This window comes from Heptranchias perlo, chromosome 11 (assembly GCF_035084215.1).
Source record: "Heptranchias perlo isolate sHepPer1 chromosome 11, sHepPer1.hap1, whole genome shotgun sequence".
In the NCBI taxonomy this organism is placed as follows: domain Eukaryota; kingdom Metazoa; phylum Chordata; class Chondrichthyes; order Hexanchiformes; family Hexanchidae; genus Heptranchias; species Heptranchias perlo.
The window spans coordinates 29,431,791-29,451,287 of NC_090335.1; the positions used below are offsets into that span (position 1 = coordinate 29,431,791).

At 43.5% G+C, this 19,497-nt stretch overlaps 1 protein-coding gene across 1 annotated transcript in view; it reads left to right on the top strand.

Moving 5' to 3' along the window:
- The window catches only part of LOC137327209 (cilia- and flagella-associated protein 47-like), a 602,936-nt gene that overhangs the window by 51,086 nt on the left and 532,353 nt on the right, over positions 1–19,497 (top strand). The window contains exons 8-11 of the mRNA XM_067992778.1: positions 597–826; positions 2,750–2,942; positions 5,690–5,912; positions 10,549–10,695. Coding sequence (XP_067848879.1) covers positions 597–826; positions 2,750–2,942; positions 5,690–5,912; positions 10,549–10,695 — 793 coding nt within the window. The remainder of the gene's footprint in view (positions 1–596; positions 827–2,749; positions 2,943–5,689; positions 5,913–10,548; positions 10,696–19,497) is intronic.

The window sequence follows — 19,497 nt, forward strand, 5'->3', positions numbered from 1 at the left end:
GCAGTTTTGGTCTCCTTATCTAAGGAAGAATATACTTACCTTGGAGGCAGTGCAATGAAGTTTCACTAGATTAATTCCTGGGATGAGATGGTTGTCTTAAGAACAGAGGTTGAGTAGAATGGGCCTATACTCTTGGGCGTTTCGAAGAATGAGAGGTGATCTTATTGAAACATATAAGATTATGAGGGGGCTTGACAGGGTGGATACTGAGAGATTGTTTCCCCTGGATAGAGAGTCTAGAACTAGGGGGCATAATCACAGGATATGGGGTCGGCCATTCAAGGCAGAGATGGGGAGGAATTTCTTCATGCACAGGGTTCTGAATCGTTGGAATTCTCTACCCCAGAGGGCTGTAGATGCCGAGTCATTGAATATATTCAAGGCTGAGATGGATAGATTTTTGGACTTTAGGGGAATCAAGGGACACAGGGATCAGGCAGGAAAGTGGAGTTGAGGTTGAAGATCAGCCATGATCTGATTGAATGGCGGAGCCGGTTCGAGGGGCCATATGGCCTACTCCTGCTCCTAATTCTTACGTTCAGATATTTGTACATGGAAAACTTTGCTCGTTGTTTCATTTCTCATTTTTTTTGTAGATCAACAGCTTGTTGAGTTAACACTGACTGGAACTGGGTTCCCTGTCAATTTAAAAGTCAGTCCGGTGACAGAATTTGATTTCAAGGAATGCCTGATTGGTGAAAAAGTCAATGTTATGAGCACTCTTCGAAATGACTCACCATTTCTTCCACTGATCTTCCATTTCCATAATGTGGCACATTTTCGGGTCACTCCTGCAAAAGGAAAGATTAAGCCTGGACACTCCAAGGTAAATGTTTTCCAAATACATTGTAATTTTCTCATTTGCATATGTTATAAAATGTGTGGATTTGAAAGAAAATTTCAATTTGTTATTACTGTATGAGTTAATAAATGACTTTGACATGTGTAGCGTTCCTTTTACTTAACGTAGGGACTAATTTTTCGTGAGTGGAGTGGTGACTCGAGCAATTATCACTGTTTTGCTGTGGAATTTTATAAAATGGGTTGTGGATTAAAATCCAGCTCAGACGAATGGGATGAAAATCTTCTCTGGTGAGGTGGTGTGTGAAATGAGGTTACAGCAGCATCAACTCAATTCCTATTGGATGAAGACTTATAGCACAATCTGCATACAAATTAGTATTTAGTTGGAAAACTCACTTATTGATATTAGGACAGATTTTCCAATCTGCTTCACTAGTTGTACCCGGGTGGACTGGAAACGGGAGATTGGGAAAAGCAGGCCTTAGGTCTGTTTAATTTTGTTTGCTAACGCTCCTGTGAAGCACCTTGTGACATTTTACTATGTTAAAGGTGCTATATAAATGTAAGTTGTTGTTACTCTCCCAATTTTAACTTACTGTGATTTTCCAGTCAGCAAGATCTTTGGGCTGTAAAATTATGGAAAAATAATAATAATGATGACCACCTGGTGTGATTTCTTGCTTGGAATGTGCTGAGAGCTTGGCAAACCCATATAAGATGGACAATGCTGGGAAGGCACGTTCTGGTCTATGAGAGTTTGTTTCCTTAAACGTGAATTGCAGTGTTTCCTGTTGTCGGTGCACTTGTTTATACTGTGGCATTTGTTTTACTTTCGTTTTGTCTTTATTTTTTGCAATTTTCTTTGTATTTTTGACTGTTTTCCCCATCACTGAGCTGCAATTTTAGTTGCATGATTAAAAATTTGAGGATGGGAATTCCTCTTACACTCAGATTTGAAGGAGGCAGGTATATTTAAGAGGGAATTGGAGGCAGGTGGACATACCAGAAGAGTACTATTTATACCCAGCCTTACCCCAGAAGCCAAGTATGTAGGCCAAGACAGGGTTACCGCTGTTATATTGGAGCAGATCTGCCTTTGTCTCCCATGCTTTGTGATGAAGGCAATCACAGAGTTATGCTGTTTCCTTTAGCTAGACCTTCAGTCAACATCTACCATATTGATGGCTCTGCTGGTGGTTGTGAAGATGCCACCAGATCGTTCCAAACTGCCTCAGCTGATAACTGCCAAATAAATCAGTTGGCAGTACACTGGTGCATCAACCAGGTGGCAGAAGCATCGTTTGTCATTGCAAACGCTTTATTCATTTTCCCCTTGGAAAGTCATCAGCAGCATGACAGGGAACAGCATCTTTGCCAGGTGGAAAGTTTTCCGCAAGTGCAAAGTATTATAGATGGCACCAACTCCTTTCATAAACATTAATTAGTGAACGTGCAGGTTGTGACCATATGCACCAAGTGATAAGTAGATCCCTGCTATCCTATTAGCAGTCGTGATGCCTTCATTTTATGTTAATTCACCAGGCAACCTGAAGGAGCCGGAGGACCAAATGGATGCTCCTTTACAGCCCTCACTAATGATCTCCTTGCAGGAGGAGTCGGGAGCAGGGGCAATGGACGGGTGGGGGATGGTGGTCAGGAGCGGTGGCAATGTGGAGGGGTCGGGACCGGCGGCGACGGAGGAATCGGGAGCGGGAGCAGGTGCAACAGCGATGTTGTGGGGTTGGGAGCGGTGCAATTTTCCACTCATTAAAATGTGTGGCCAGAAAATTATGGGCTAGTGATTGCAGAAGCGGAAAATCTTGGCTACTAGAAATTGTGTATGCACGATAACTGTTACCTTGATTTCATGCTAAATCTATTGGTATAGCCAAGTCAAAACTATTTCACACAAATGTAATTATTTTTCTTCTTTTCCCTCCAACAGGATGTTGTCATCTGTTTTGCTGCACACCAACTTGGCAACTTTAAAGTAAATCAAGCGATAGACATTTTTGGATTAGTGGCGCTTCCAGACAATCCAGTAAAGTTGAAGATGCAATCATTTCATCAAGTAAAAATCACTTTCACAGGTGTTTGCAAATCTACCATGAAGAAACTGGAACCAAAATTCATTCCTCGTAGGTTTACAACATAATTATGAAATGCTATGGTTAATCTACATATGTGCTGATATCTAAGGATAATTTTACAGGTCATGTGCTCCCAGTGGGGAACAGCATTCAATGGGAACACAGGTTGGAGAATCATTGCCACAGTATGTTGTAGCCGCATGGGACGTGGGAGCCATGAGTTTATCCTTTTTATTAGAGGGGTGGACGATGGTGTGAGATTGACCTCTTTTCCTTATTAATGATTGTCTTTGGCTTGTTTTTTGTGGTAGTAATTGGTCATTAATGATACATAAGTTTACGTGTACTAGTATGAGGCAATTCGCCCACAAAGTTTTTTATATTTTTATTTTGCAGGTATATGCCTTCCATTCTAATATTTTCTACTGATGTTATGTGATGTACAAACAAAAATTTACGCGATAGTAAAATCTGTTAAAGGGAAGATATGATCTCATAGTTCCGATTATGATAAACGCTATATGCTTTTTTGTTATAAGCAGTCGTTTTGGGGTCAATTTTAACCCAAAGTGGGTTTCGAGGAGGTGGAGTGGATGGGGTGGGGTGGGGGGGTGGGGTTTGACAGGGCAAGTGCAAAATTCATTCACTGGCCTATGTTTCAGGCCTGGGATATTTTAACTCCCGGGCCCCATTTAAATGCCGTCAGTCCACTTTCCGCCTGGAATGGGTGTAAAGAGGGCCAAGGACAGCTGTCAGCAGGTGAAATTCAAGTGGCCCTTAGACGCCCACCGACTTCCAGGTACGTGGGAGGTAGGGGTTTTTGGGAGGGTGTCACGGGAGGGAAGGGTGGTGGAGTCCAGGGTAGGGGAGGCCGAGTCTTTCCTTACTCCTGCTCCTCCAGGTCCCACAAAGGACTTACCTCTTTGATCTTCCCACCAGCTGCCGACCTGCTTCAGCCTGGCGGGAAAACCATGGCGGATTCCCAGCTCAGGTCCCGGTTAAAAGCCCATTGGGGTCCTATTGACTAAATAGGCTACTAATTTGCATAAATTCATGAGGCTGCTGCCTGCTTTGGATAGGTGCCTTATCCATCTGCAGAACCATGCAGGTTAATGGCAGAGACAGTGAGAAAGAGTCATGAATATGGAGTGTTATCCGCAGCTCAGTATTACCATCAAACTAGAGGAGTATAAAACATTGTAACAAGATACACCAGTAATTGAATAGGTAGCTCACTTCATACCTTTTAGGACGTATCGGCCTAGAAATTGGATTGCACCCGTTGTAGTTCCTAATGAGGCCGGCAGCAGGACCATGGCAAATTAGTTCACTGTCCTCATTTGCTTATTACTGGCAAGCTGCAGGTGCCAGTTGTGGCCCCAGAGGCAGCTCAACGGACCTGCAGGCAACAAGTTTGGCCAGCATAGATGCTGACCAAGGTCGTAATGAGGGGCGGGGGGAGGCAATTGGGAGGAAGCGAGCGACGGCTGGCAGTGGCATGCAGATTTAATGTGGAGTCGGGAGAAGCACTCCTAAGTAAAAAAAAAAAATTCAAACTTACCTGGCAGTCTCCAGTGGTCCCTTTTAAGGACCGCTGGTTTGGCCATCAAACGCCTGAAGAAACTGCAGCATGTATGGTGCATGCTGCTGTTATGAGCAATCCAGTTTTGGAAAGGGGGCCTCAAACAGGCGTTAGGCCCCTCATTTGCATATGCAAAAGGCCGAACGCCTGTTTCAGGCGTGCGCCCTGGACGCTTATCTAGGAGCCTTTAGTAATGTGGCAGGAGTCGCACTTCTACCGTGGAATGAGCGTGTGCATGCCACCCACCATATTGGAATCTTAGGCAACTGTTTTATGCCTCTAATATGGGTGCAGGGCCATCCAATTTCGAGGCCACATAATCCATGTATCCATTTAAACCAAAATTGCACTAATTTGTAGGTACGTCATTTGGAGCAGATTGTTACTTTGGTTACAAGTTTAAGTTCCAGCCTTAACTGTTATTTGAACTCTAAAACTTTGTTTGGTCTTGACCATTCTGGTAAATGAGGTACTGTACAGTATAGGAGAGAAGAAGGCAAGGTCACTGTTACACCAAATTCCATTTCCTGGAGTATGATGCAACAATATTGACAATATCCAACCAAAAATCCACAGTTAATATAACATCATCCCAGTTAAAGAATGAGGCAATTGATGGGAAGCAGTTTGGAAATTAAAAATGGAGATAAATAAGAAAAAACTGTGTGCCTAAAATTATAAGCTGATGGAAGAAGTGCGGCAAAGTCATCCCACATCCTCCGATGCCCGGAAGCCAAGACCCCATTCCAGGTTGTGGGGTGGGGTAATTTGCATGGGCAGGGCACACTGATCCTCCAGGTTTGAGTAGCTTTGGCTGTAAAAGCTTTTTGACGTTTCTTGCCTCAGCAGGTCTCAAGCTAGTTCTCAACTAGCGGGAGTTCCACAGAGGTGTGCTGAGGGTGTTGGGTGGAAATCCAGGATGGGTGTGGGAATATACTCCCTTGATGTAGAGGGGCAGTTGCCATTTAACTCTATTTCTCCCTTCTCAGAATTTTGTGGAGTTTTGTTCAACGAGGCAGAACTGGATTCTGCCCCTCTTTCTGCTACCTCTTTGGGTGGTCTGCTCAATTTCTGCCTGGGATCTGATTGGAATTTCGGGCTCTGGGTGTTCTTTCTTCAGTTCAAAATAGAAATTGGTCTTGCATGAAGAAAATCATATAGAAGCCTAATTATTTTTTGTTGGATTCAATTTACATTTGTGTTTTATCCTTAGGGATAACTCCTGCCATCACCAAAGAAACCGGACTGTTGGCTCAGGAGACAACTGATCAAATAAGCAAGTACAGTGATTCATCCCCTGTTCCGCTCCTTTCTGGCTGTGAAAGCAGTCTCCATAGTCAAAATAGAAGCAAAAATTTAGAAAACAATGCATTTGTTTCAATTTCTGATGGCAGCTCTGCAAGTATCAGACCCAGCAACAGACATAAAAAATACATGTGAGTACTTACATAAAAAAAATCTCGCGTTTATATAGCACCTTTCACGACCTCAGGACATCCCAAAGCACTTTACAGCCGATGAAGTACTTTTGAAGTGTAGTCACTGTTGTAATGTAGGAAACATTGCAGCCAATTTGTGCACAGCAAGCAAACAGCAATGAAATAAATAACCAGATAATCTGTTTCAGGTGTTGGTTGAGGGATAAATGTTGGCCAGGACACCAGGTGAACACCACTGCTCTTTTGCGAATGGTGCCATGGAATCTTTTACGTCCACCTGAAAGGGCAGACAGGGCCTCGGATTAACGTCTCATCCGAATAACACTCCCCCAGTACTGCACAGAAGTGTCAGAGCAGATTATGTGCTCAAGTCTCTGGAGTGGAGCTTGAACACACAACCTTCTGACTCAGAGGCGAGTGAGCACTTTCATGCGATAACTCTCACTGGATTTGAACAGAATATTGCTAATTTCTGTATAATCTGTTTTATTTCTGCTAGGAATGTCTCGAAAACAAACTTGTTGAATAATACTGTTTTACTTACCACTTCATTAATTTTGAAATTCAGGTCACATTGACTCTTGGAAACCCTGCCACCTAGTGAAAGTTCTGTGGCCTTTCAGTTGATGCCTCCTTTCCACAGGGAATGGAATGAAGGTGTTTCCCCTTACAAACATAAGTCTGGATTTTCCTACCTTTTATCGCCTGATTTTGAGGTAGTTTTCCAGCAAACAGAGGCAGGAAATAGCTCATTATCCACCCTCATTTCTGGCTGGTGCCAGCGGTACTAGCCCTAAAACGGGTGGGTGCATTTAAATGAGGTAGTAATGATGTGGTGGCATTACACATCCCATTTACCATCATTACATTGTACATCATGCCTGTATGAAATGGGAATCCAATGTTGCTAGGCAGTAAAGGACCGAGCTGTTATTATGAAAGGATTTAGAACAGCTTATTTCTCAGCAGCAAAAACAAAATAATTACAAAAATTCATCTGAGTGCTGCTTCAATATCTACCTTTGTGCATTCTGCTGTAGAGCTCCTAATAGCTCTTCAACCCTAAAGAGGCAACAATGGGTTTGCCTTTGCGACCAGCCCTGTTCTTTGTTTTTTGGATGAAGAAGAGGGACAACAGAAGGAGAAGAGGCTGGTCAGGCAACACAGGAGGCATGTGATCTCCATCCTCACTGATAACACCACCTCAGAATATGCAGACTGAGGACCACCTATTTCCATTTATAAGGCAGTGCTTGCTGAAGCTGTGCTTCATAAAGGAAGCTTTGCTACATGCTGTACTGTGACCCACAGTCATCTCCCCCATAGGTACCTCACTACCAGTGACTGTAAAGTAATAACCCCCCGAACCTTTATGCATCGAAGTTGATCCAAGCAACCAGTGGGGGCATTAGTACCACTTGCCAATTAGTTGTGCGGAGAGTCATAAAGTATATCATAGATACATTGTTTGCTAGAACAAACCAGCCCATCTGCTTCTCTATGGATAACTTATGGCAGGATGACAGGGCCCTGCAATTTTATAGAGTTGCTGGATTCCCCAAGGTCCAATTGCACCCATATGGCTCCCTTCATCAATCCCATGACCTGTGTCAACAGGAAGTGATTTCACTCTCTCAATATCCAGCTTGTTTGGAACCAGCAGGGTTGTATCATGCAAGTGAATACACACTTCCCTGGAAAGTGCCAGAATGTCTTAACTTTAAGGCGGCCCGTCATACCCACATTCTTTGACACAGAAAGGCAAGTGTCTGGGTGGATCCCAGGAGATCAAGTTTACTCTCTGCATCCACTCCCAATGATGTCCCAGGAAACTAGTGCTGGGCCCTGTGCTGGAAGTCTTCAGGGAAGCCCTGGTAGCCCAAGTGAAGAAGACCTTAAAGATAAGCTTTGATCTTTAGGCCTTGGGGCCTTTTGACTGGTGTTCTGCAACGCAACCCAGAAGGCGCCATGGCTGGCATCCAGGGCTTAAGAGGCTTGCAGCTACATTCCTGGTTCACCCTCCAGTTCTCAGCAGAAGGCTCTGCCAGGGGCTGGGCCTGAAGCGGGGGTGTGACTGCGCCATGACAATGGCCCGGGACACCAAATTTGGAGGCATGGCAAGGGGGCAGGCGGAGTACACTTCTAATGCAAGATGTATATTAGGGTCCACGTGTTTAGTATCAACTTTTCCAACAAAAATTCATCATTAAGAATGTAACTTTAGCAGGCTACACTGGTGGATTAATCATGCAGCCAATTGATATGGATGAAGTGAGCACCAAAGAACATAAAATTCAATGCGAGACCTGACCAGCAAAATTATTAAAATGAGGGTTGTCTGGGCCACCCATTGCTTACAAATTTTATTTCTTGCAAAACATTTTGCACCACCATAAAGCCTTGCTAAATTGGGGCTACTATGTGCTAAACTCAGAAATGCATGCATAATGCAAGACTCCAAAGAATTGAAACTATACGTGGTTTTGACATGATCCCTTGAAAGTTAAACTAAATGGAAAAATCTATGTATTTGAGATGTAAAGAGAAAGAAGCCATATTTTTTACACAGGCTATAGGATTGTCTGAGGTTCGAGCTTTTGGTGAGAAGGGGTGCTCTTTATAAAGGCAGTTTTAAAAATGAAAATGTTGCATTATCTTGACCTGTTTATTAGGTGACGCTGCTGTGGTCCTTGCCTCAGCTAATATAATTAAATTGTTTAATCTGAGTCGTCTTATGGTTTGCACAACATAAACTTGTACTTATAGCACCTTTTAATGTAGCTAAACATCCCAAAGACTTATGATGGGGGAATGGAAACACATGCTGAGCAGGTGTTAAAGGAGATGACCAAAGGTGTGATTGAAAAGATAGGTTTTGAGGATGCCTTTGAAGGTGAGGAGAGATGGAGCAAAGTAGAGGAGTTTGGGAAGAGAATTCAAATCCAAGAGCCTGACAACTGAAGTCTTTGCCATTGATGGAATTATTTTTATTCTTGTAATAAATATACTTTTTATTTTATTGTAATCAATTATAATAAATATAGTTATAAATGTATCTATCTATAAATTATTAAAATTGGTATGTCCTGTCCCTTGTCAACATTCTGTATGGAGATTTCTATGGAAATTATATTTGTAATAATCTGTGATGCACTCTAATAGGGTTTTTCCATATAAAGAACTCGGCCCTTTGTCATGTTAATCAGTCACAAAAGCTTGTGACCATGTGCATTTCCTTATTAAAAAGCTTTGTTTGAGTTCTATGCTCTGATCACTTGGCGGCTTTGCACTAATCTGGATTCTTAAACTCTTCTGTGTCAGACAACTTATTACATTTTTAGCCTGTTGAATAGATCAACAATTTAAAAGTTCCGTATTATTAATGTGATTCAATTTACTCCCTACAGATAACCTCCAATCAGAAACTCAATCCCCTCGGGTAATGGAGATGACATCTCCCCCACTTCACTCACCTGCCTTTCCCACCAGGACCTTAACAGCTGAACTTGGCTGCAAGCATTCCTTAGTAATTGCAGTCTTGATGACTTTCTCCCTCCCTGCGCTCCCCCCGCAATGAGTTAGAATTCTTGACTCTCAGTTTCCCTCTCCACTAAGCTAGATGCCCGGCTTTACAGTGCACTCAATTCCACTGAGATAGAGGTCCTTACCTGTTGATGTGGTGTTCCTCCTCCTCCACTGTCCTCTCCCCTTCCCCAGTTCCCCTTTCTCTGTACCCTTTTCTCTGTCCTCATCCCCCTCCACTCATGCTTCCCTCATCCTCCTCTTCTTCCCTTCTCCCTATCTCCCCTCTCATTCTCCCCATCTCCCCATAGATTCCACTTCCCTTCCTCTCTTTCCTCTCATTTCCCAACTTCTTCCCTTTCTTTCCCCATCTCCTTCCACTGCTCTCCTCCCCATCTCTGCTTCATTGCCCTCTTCCCCCTCTTTTCCCTTCTTTCCTCTCTTTCTCCTTTTCCTTCTGCCCTTTCCTCTCCTCCATCCATAATTAACTTGTGAAGTAAAGAACTTGCTTTTGTATAGCACTTTATCACAACCTTAGAACATTGCAAAGTGCTTTAAAACCAATTGATTACTTTGAAATATAAATATTCTTGTTTATAGGCAAACACAGTTAGGCCCCACAAACAGCAAATGAATGAATGGGCACAGCATCTGACAATTTGTGAACCTGACTGGTTATTTGTGAATTTATTGTCTGTATTATGCGGCTGCTTCCACGTTTATAAAGTTGATGTGGTTCATGTGATATCCTTTATTTATATTCTCTAAACGTTAAGATTGAACATAGATGCTATATTCAATCAACTGCACAGTAGTCAACAGCAAATCTGTTTGAGACAAACTTATATGATATCTTTGCTAATTTGATAAATATCTTGATGCATGGATAGCCACTGTGAGTGCAAAAGGTGACACAAAAATATAATAAAACCGCCATGAACATTTGGCAGATCTTTCAAATGATGGTTATAAAGGACTTAAACTTTTCTTTAACTGTTGGTTTTTGACTTGACCTTGATCACCTTGTAATTTCTTATACCTCTGCATTATTTCATGCTAATATATAAGAGGTATAAAACAGCATTTTCTATTTAAACATTTTTAGCACAAGTTCCACAAAAATGAAACAGCATACTTATGTGGACCCTGAGTATACTAACAATGAAGAGGAAGTAGCAGCAATGAAAGCACAAAAGAAATATTATGAAGATTACTTACGGGGTCGAAGATTACATCGTTTCCAAAAGCAGTTTCGCAGGTAAACAATGAGCATGTAACTATGTTGCTTTGGCAAAACTAGAAAGAAATACAAAACTTAATGACCCCTTTTTAACTTTTTTACCCAAGGAATGGGAATATTGTTTAAAGCATATTCTCAGGTTACCTCTCGTTCCAGTGTTTCTTTAAAATAAGGATTTTGCAGCTTAACATTACTTTTTTTTAGTAACTTCAATAATTTTTCTGTTGAACAAGACACATATTCAATTGTAGAAAGATGCAAAAGGGTGCATAAGAAATTAATTGAAATTTATCAATGGATAGAAGTCTTCTACACTTTCTTGACACAATAAAAATAATATTTGCCTTCAACTGGTGGATATAGCTTATAAAATTTTGACTTGGTACAGCACTGTGTGGATAATTTTGACTGTGCGATAATGTAAAATGGGCGATAGTGTGTGGGTTATATTGCACAAAGTCAAAATGACCTCTTGTGAGTGTTGGCATTGCTGTAAATGGAGGAATTGTGAAAGAAATGGCATCTCAAATGCTCCCTTGCTTTGACTATAATGGAAGTTGCCTACAACTATGCAGCAAGGATAGACATTTACACAACCTACTTGCTTCTTTCTCTTTCCTCCCTTTCTCTCCAATTAATCTGGAGCAAAAGTAGAATTCTCATGAATGGTCTTATCATGGTGCAATAGTGAAAATAAAGTTTTGGATCATTATCATATTCTAAAAACTTCACATTTGCATATACTTCTTGTTTTGAAAGAGAGAGGGACAGTACTTATGGAGAGGGAATCATTTACAATATCAGCTGCCATGGGGGCCAGGAAGGAAAGTTGAGTGGTCAGCATTTTAGTGGGAAAGAAAGAAAGAAAGACTTGCATTTATATAGCACTTTTCACAACCCAGAACATCCCAAAGCACTTTACAGCCAACTTAGTACTTTTGAAGTGTTGTCACTGTTGAAATGTAGGAAGGGATCAAGGGAGCAGAAAATGGGTCTCATGGACAAGATGAGCATGATGTAGATATGAGGAGCGATAGGAGTGAAACAGCGCTAAGGGAAGGGGTGAGCCTTAGAGGAAATTTAGCTTGATGGGCAAGGGAAAGGGGGGAAGTAGCAGAGGCAGTTAATTGGGTGGTTTCAAACTTAGTGACAAAGAAGTCCATGAGTGCCTCGTACTTGTTCGAGATGAGAGTGAAGAGGGTCGGATAATCCTGGAGTAGTTGGTGATCTTGGCAGAGGAAAGTGAGGTCTGATACTGTTTAATGTGGTCTCGCCAGACCTGGGTACCGATTTTTGGATGGCCAAGCGGGTGCGTTGGGGGCAGGGGGAGCTCTGAAAATGGCGGAATCCCAGAGCGGGTTCGGAGCCCGGCTCCAACCCGCTCACTCCCAGATTCCCCAATGACGCATTCGGGTGCGCGCGCATCTCCTGCATGTGGGACTCCCACCGGCAATTAAAGCCGGCAGGATGATAATTTACATTGTTATTTAGGTAGACCTTATTGAGGTAGCATTATTGGTTAAAGAATCAATTACAGTTGTGAGAAGGGATGATATGCTAAATGGATCATCAATTGAGGCCATATGGATTGAGCTAAGAAATAAAAAAGGGGCAGTCACACTACCAGGAGTGTACTATAGACCCCCGAATAGCGAAAGGGAGATAGAATAACAAATATGCAGGCAAATTTCTGAGTGCAAAAATAAGAGGGCAATAATAGTAAGGGATTTCAACTACCCTAACATCAACTGGGATTCAAACAGTGTGAGGGGCTCAGAGAGCGCAAAATTCTTGATCGGTGTCTAGGAGAACTTTTTTAGCCAGTACGTGACAAGCCCAAAAAGAGAGGATGCAATTCTAGATTTAGTCCTGGGAAATGAAGATGGGCAAGTGGGTGAAGTGACAGTGGGTGACCATTTGGGGATTGTGACCACAATTCAGTTAGTTTTAGCATTATTATGGAAAAGGACAGAGTTAAATCAGGAGTAAATGTTTTAAATTGGGGGAAGGCAAATTTTACAGAAATAAGTGGTGATTTGGCAGAAGTGGACTGGACACAACTACTTGAGAAATCAATGGCAAGCCAGTGGAAGGCACTATAAAGTGAAATTCTATGGGTACAATGCAGACACGTCCCCTCAAAGAAAAAGGGTGGCACTGCCAAATTTAGAGCCCCCTGGTTGTCTGGAAGTATAAGCTTCAAGATAAAGCAGAAAAAGAAAGCTTGACTGTCACAGAAAACCAAATACTGCAGAAAGCCTAGAGGAGTATAAAAAGTACAGGGATGACATAAAAAAGGAAATGAGGAAAGCAAAGAGAGGGCATGAAAAAATATTAGCCAGTAAGATTAAAGAAAACTCAAAGATATTTTATTAGTACATTAAAAACAAGAGGATAGCTAAGGAAAAGGTGGGACCTATCAGGGATGATAAGGGTAACTTGTGCATAGAAGCAGCGGATGTGGGTAGGGTTTTAAATGAATATTTTGTCTCCGTATTCACAAAAGAAAGGGATGATCCGGATGTAATAGTTAAGAGGAGAGGTGTGAAATATTGGATAAGGTAAACATTATGAGAGAGGAAGTAATGGAGGGACTGGAATCCTTGAAAGTTGATAAGTCACCAGGGCTGGATGTTTCCTAGGCTATTGAAGGAAGCCAGGGAGGAAATAGCGGATGCTCTGAGGATCATTTTCCAATCCTCACTAGATACAGGGAGGTATCGGAGGACTGGAAGACTGCAAACGTAGTACCATTGTTTAAAAAGGGTACGAGGGAAAGGCCGAACAATTTTGGCTGGTCAGTCTTACCTCGGTGGTGGGCAAACTATTAGAATCAATACTGAAAGATAGGATAAACAGTCACTTGGAAAGGCATGGTTTAATCAGGGATAGTCAGCATAGATTTGTTCAGGGAAGGTCATGCCTTTCAAATCTGATTAAATTCTTTGCGGAAGTGACAAGGAAGATTGATGAGGGTAGTGCAGTGGATGTTGTCTACATGGATTTTAGTAAGGCATTTGACAAGATCCCACATGGCAGACTGGTCAGAAAGGTAAAAGCCAATGGGTTACAGGGAAATGTGGCGAATTGGATCCAAAATTGGCTCAGTAACAGAAAACAAAGGGTAAAAGTCGATGAATGTCTTTGCGAATGGAAATCCGTTTCCAGTGGTGTCCCACAGTGCTCAGTGTTGGGTCCCTTGCTGTTTGTGGTATATATTAATGATTTGGACCTGAACGTAGGGGGCATGAATGGCAAATTTGCAGACGACCCAAAAATTGGCCGTGTAGTTGATAGTGAAGAGGATAGCTGCAGACTCCAAGAAGATATCAATGGGTTGGTGGAGTGGATGGAAAAGTGGCAAATGGAGTTCAACCTGGAGAAGTGTGAGGTAATGCACTTAGGGAGGGAAAACAGTAAAAGGGAATAAGCAGTAAACGGGAATATATTGAGAGGGGTAAAGGAAGTGAGAGACCTTGGAGTGCATGTGCACAGGTTCCCGAAGGTGGCAGTACAGGTAGATAAGGTTGTGAAGAAGGCATATGGAATGCTTTCCGTTATTAGCCGAGGTGTAGAATACAAAAGCAGGGATGTAACGATGGAACTGTATAAAACGCTGGTAAGGCCACAGCTGGAGCATTGTGCGCAGTTCTGGTCACCACATTACAGGAAGGATGTAATTGCTCTGGAGAGAGTGCAGAGAAGATTTGCAAGAATGTTGCCAGGGCTTGAAAATTGCAGCTACGAGGAGAGATTGGATAGGCTGGGGTTGTTTTCCTTGGAGCAGAGGAGGCTGAGGGGAGACTTGATTGAGGTGTACAAAATTATGAAGGGCCCAGATAGAGTAGACAGGAAGTACCTGTTTCCCCTAGCGGAGAGTTTAAGAACTAGAGGACATAGATATAAGCTGATTGGCGGAAGGATTAGAGGGGACATGAGAAAAAACTTTTTTACCCAGAGGGTGGTGGTGTATGGAATTCGCTGCCCGAATTGGTGGTAGAGGCAGGGACCCTCTTCTCTTTTAAAAAGTACCTGGACTTGCACCTAAAGTGCTGTAAGCTGCAGGGCAACGGACCGTGTGCTGGAAGGTGGGATTAGAATGGGCCGGCGTGGACACAATGGGCCGAATGGCCCCCTTCTGTGCTGTATCTTTTCTGTGATTCTATGGTTGACTGGAGATTTTGGCAGGGGTGCAATAGACGCGGACTCTCCACAGCAGCCCCTGCCACCAGTGTCTGCTCGTGCTCACGTGTAGTGACTCACCCCAACTAACTGAGGATGGGGACCCACCGAGGTGTGTGTATCTGCGTTGGTGGATGGCTCGCTCAGATGTGACGGTGCCCCCTCAGAGGCCGGCAGGTCCTCTGAGGAATCGCCCTCCACCGTCACAGCTGTTGCTGAAGGCCCTGTAAGAGAACAGAAGGCAATATTAAGTATGATGACATGTTGAGGTGCTGAAGATGGCAAGGCATGTTAACATCATTTGTTATTGTGAGTGCTGAATGTTAAAATTCTGTCACCGGCCATTTGTTGGGGGCAGTCTCAGCATCCCCGATGGACAGGCACTCGAGGGTGCGGCTCACTTCAAGAGCCTCCTGTTCCAAGTCCGTGAGGACGACCTGATGTTGCGGCCCCCCTCCAGTCTTCGCCCTCTCTCGTGCATTCTGGGCTCTCCTATAATGGGAGAAAGTAGAGAGGCGTGAATGAGGGATGGTGACGTGGCCAACCGCTGAATGCATTCGTTTGGGTGAGGCTGACCATGAAAGAGATGCATCAGAGGGTGAGTATGAGACAGAGCCACGACATTGTATGAGGATTGGATTGAGTGGAAGTGGTGGGATGAGTACTGGGGAGGTGAGTAAGTGCAGGTAAGTGGGTGTGAGGAGTGATGTGATCGAGCACCGCACCTTCGGAAGGACATATTGGCCTTGGAGGGAGTGCAGCGTAGGTTTACTAGAATGATACCCGGATTTCAAGGGTTAAGTTACGAGGAGAGATTACACAAATTGGGGTTGTATTCTCTAGAGTTTCAAAGGTTAAGAGGTGATCGGATCGAAGTTTATAAGATATTAAGGGGAACAGATAGGGTGGATAGAGAGAAACTATTTCCGCTGGTTGGGGATTTTAGGAGTCGGGGGCACAGTCTAAAAATTAGAGCCAGACCTTTCAGGAGCGAGATTAGAAAACATTTCTACACACAAAGGGTGGTAGAAGTTTGGAACTCTCTTCCGCAAACGGCAATTGATACTAGCTCAATTGCTAAATTTAAATCTGAGATAGATAGCTTTTTGGCAACCAAAGGTATTAAGGGATATGGGCCAAAGGCAGGTATATGGAGTTAGATCACAGATCAGCCATGATCTTATCAAATGGCGGAACAGGCACGAGGGGCTGAATAGGCACGAGGGGCTGAATGGCCTACTCCTGTTCCTATGTTCCTAGTCGTGTTGGCAGTGCAGAATGAGTTGGGGGGTGGGGACGGTGATGTGGAAGACGGAGTGTAGGAGAATGAGTTAGTGTACTTATTTTGGCTGACCTAGTTAGGTCATTGAAGCACTTCCTGCACTGTATCTAGGTGCGGGAGACGTTGCTGCTGCTGGTGACCTGCTCTGCAACCTCGAGCCAGGGCTTCTTGGTGGCAGAGGCAGGCTACTTCCTCCTGTCTGCCGGGTAGAAAATTTCCCTCCTCCTCCTCACCCCATCCAGTAGGACCTGGAGTGAGGCATCGTTAAATCTGGGAGCAGCCTTTCCCCTGATCTGCTCCATGCTGCACTTTTGGTTGGTTGCTGCAGGAGCAGCATTGGAGGACTGACCCCTTAAATAGGGCTCCTCCAGCTGACAGCCTGTGATGCGGATGCGCAGTCTGCCCGCTGCACAGGTTGACGACAGGAAACCTGGAAGCCACGGTAAGTGCCTTCAATTCACTCACGATCGCGTGGGGAATGGACCGATTTCACTGGACGGGTTACCCATGTGCCCAGTCGCCCCCCCACTGCCATCCCATCTCCCTGGTAACATCGGGGCCCTGGTCTTTGATGACTAAACCAGTTGTGAACCAGATACACTAAAATCTGCACCCTTTTTATTTGAGAGAGCCATACTAGGGGGAACAACCAGGGTGAATATAAGAACATAAGAAATAAGAGCAGGAGTAGGCCAATCGGCCCCTCGAGCCTGCTTCGCCATTCAATAAGATCATGGCTGATCTGATCCTAACCTCAAATCTAAATTCATGTCCAATTTCCTGCCTGCTCCCCGTAACCCCTAATTCCCTTTACTTCTAGGAAACTGTCTATTTCTGTTTTAAATTTATTTAATGATGTAGCTTCCACAGCTTCCTGGGGCAACAAATTCCATAGACTTACTACTCTCTGAGTGAAGAAGTTTCTCCTCATCTCAGTTTTGAAAGAGCAGCAGGGTGGGAGAGAGTAAAGGTTTTACTGGGAACAAGGGCATCAAAGGTGGAGATGAGGGAGTGGTTGAGCAGATTGACAGCTACAGCTGGGGGAATGAAAAACCAAAGGCTAGGCTGTTGGGAGTTTGAAAGCTGTAAGTGACGTGGGAAGACTTGTTTGTTCTCCCCACAGATGCTGCCTGACCTGCTGAGTATTTTCAGCATTTTCAGTTTACTGCTACTGATGAAGTGGCTACCTGGACCTTTACTTTGGGCAACTCTTCTGTAGTTGTAGTTGTAGTCAGATATTGCACTGAGAGACAACTCTTTCATCCATGTCAACTCCTACCATTCTCCTGCTGTTGGGGACTCTCGAAGCATGCCCAGAGATCTGTGTAGAAACCTTTGAGCAACAGTGAGATATTTGAAGTCTGCATTATGGCTGTCTCAATCTGACTCCCCAGTATGGTTATTCCAAAGGACACAGACAGCTGTGGATTGGAACTCAAGGTCTCCAAAGCATAAATCCAAGCATTCCCGAGAGTTTAAAACCTCAGCCAAACCTCAGACTGCAGAGGGTCCCGAAGTGGCCATATTCTCCATAGCTCTCTTCTGCTCAGTCAGGCAATCATGCTACACAGCAAAGATGCGGGTCATGGACTATTCCGTGGATGCTCCCAAACGGTACAGGCTGCATCATATAAGTGTTTATCTTGTACGGCCAGAGAACTTTGTAGGCAGGCCATGTGAGATCTGAATCCCTGGGCACAGCAGCTGAAGGAGACTTCAAGCTGGTCCACTTGCACTTTCTTTTCCTCACTTATGTTCAGTGCTTTACCAAGTAAGCTGTGGGGATTCATGATAGATCTTAGATATGGATAATACATTGGCTGAAGGGTAAAAAAAAACAACAGGTACTTGTTAGAAGAGTTATGTCAAGGTGAGGAAGTTACTTAGTGGGGTGCCCCAGGGATCAGTGGTTGGTTCGCTAAATCTTTTACTTAACATCAACAACTTGGAGACAGAAACGCAATGTAAACTGGTCAAATTTTCAGATAGATAGATGTTGTTGAACTAAGAGGGGCAGTGGCATTGAAGGGCTGAAGAAAAATACAGAACGAGTTAGACAAAATATGTAAGTTGGTAGAACAAAAGCAGATAAAATGTAGCACAGGTGAATATAAGGTACTGCATGGAGGAAGGAAAAATTGGCAACACACATACTCCATGAATGGAATTGTAATAGCTAAGGATAAAGTTGTAAAAGGTGTCGGAATCTTGGTAGTCTTGGTGTTTAACATGTCCAACCAATGCAGAGCAGTAGACAATAAAGCCAATAGAATGTTGAACTATATAGCAAAGATAGTAGAATTTAAGTTAGAAAAAGTCATGATCAAACTATATAGTCAGACCATACCTTGAGTGCTGTGTCCAGTTCTGGACACCAAGACAGAAAAGAGATATTCAAACATTAGAGACAGTGAAGAGAAGAGCCACAAGGCTAATCTCTTAGAGGTCTGAGTTATGAAGAAAGACTGAAGAAACTTGGTCTGCATAATTGAAAAGAAACATCTAGGAGGTTATCTTGTGCAGGTATATAAGATTGTAAACAGCATGGAAAAGGTAAATACCAAAAATTATTTTAAATTAAATTGTGAGAGTAAGATAAATGGCCGCAGGTTTAAACTAATTAAAGGTAAATTTAGGACTGATGTCAAGAAATTCTTCTTCACATGGAGAGTGATCAATGTATGAGGCTGATTTTAATGGTTAGGCAGTTGACTGGCAGAGCATGCTGGTTGGCCGCCTGATCCCTCCAGTGGGAGATTTGCTCCATTTTGAAGGTGGGATATTATTATCATGCCTATTGCATTATTGGCAAGCTGCGGGTTCCAAACAGGTTCCTTACTGCAGCTCGCTGGCTCCAGGCTGGCACAATATCGAGTGGCCCTAAGGCCAACCCAGCTGGCAGAAAGGTGAGTCCTGGAGGGGCGTGTAATACGATCGTGGAGGGAGGAGAGTCTGCGGTGGCGGCAATCCAAATTATTCTTGCGGAGGCAAGAGAAGCACTCCTGTTCTTGTTGGCCCCACAAAAATAATTTTAGCACTTACCCTTTCAGGCCTCTTCTGCTGTATTGCCAGGTTTTATTGATCTGAGTGTCTGCGGCACACATGCCACCCTATAGGCTATTAAAATTGCACTGAGGACCTATGTATCTCAAGGGACCCTGATTTACATAGATTAATGAGGCTCCCATCTTATTCAGGCAGGCTACCCAGAGGAAGACCCCAGGAAATCTATCTGAGTTAGATAGATTCCTGATTGAAAAGGGAGTCAAAGGTTATAGTAGGTAGACAGGAAAGTAGGGTTGAGGTCACAATCTGATCAGCCATGATCTTATCAAATGGCAGAGCAGGCTCGGTGG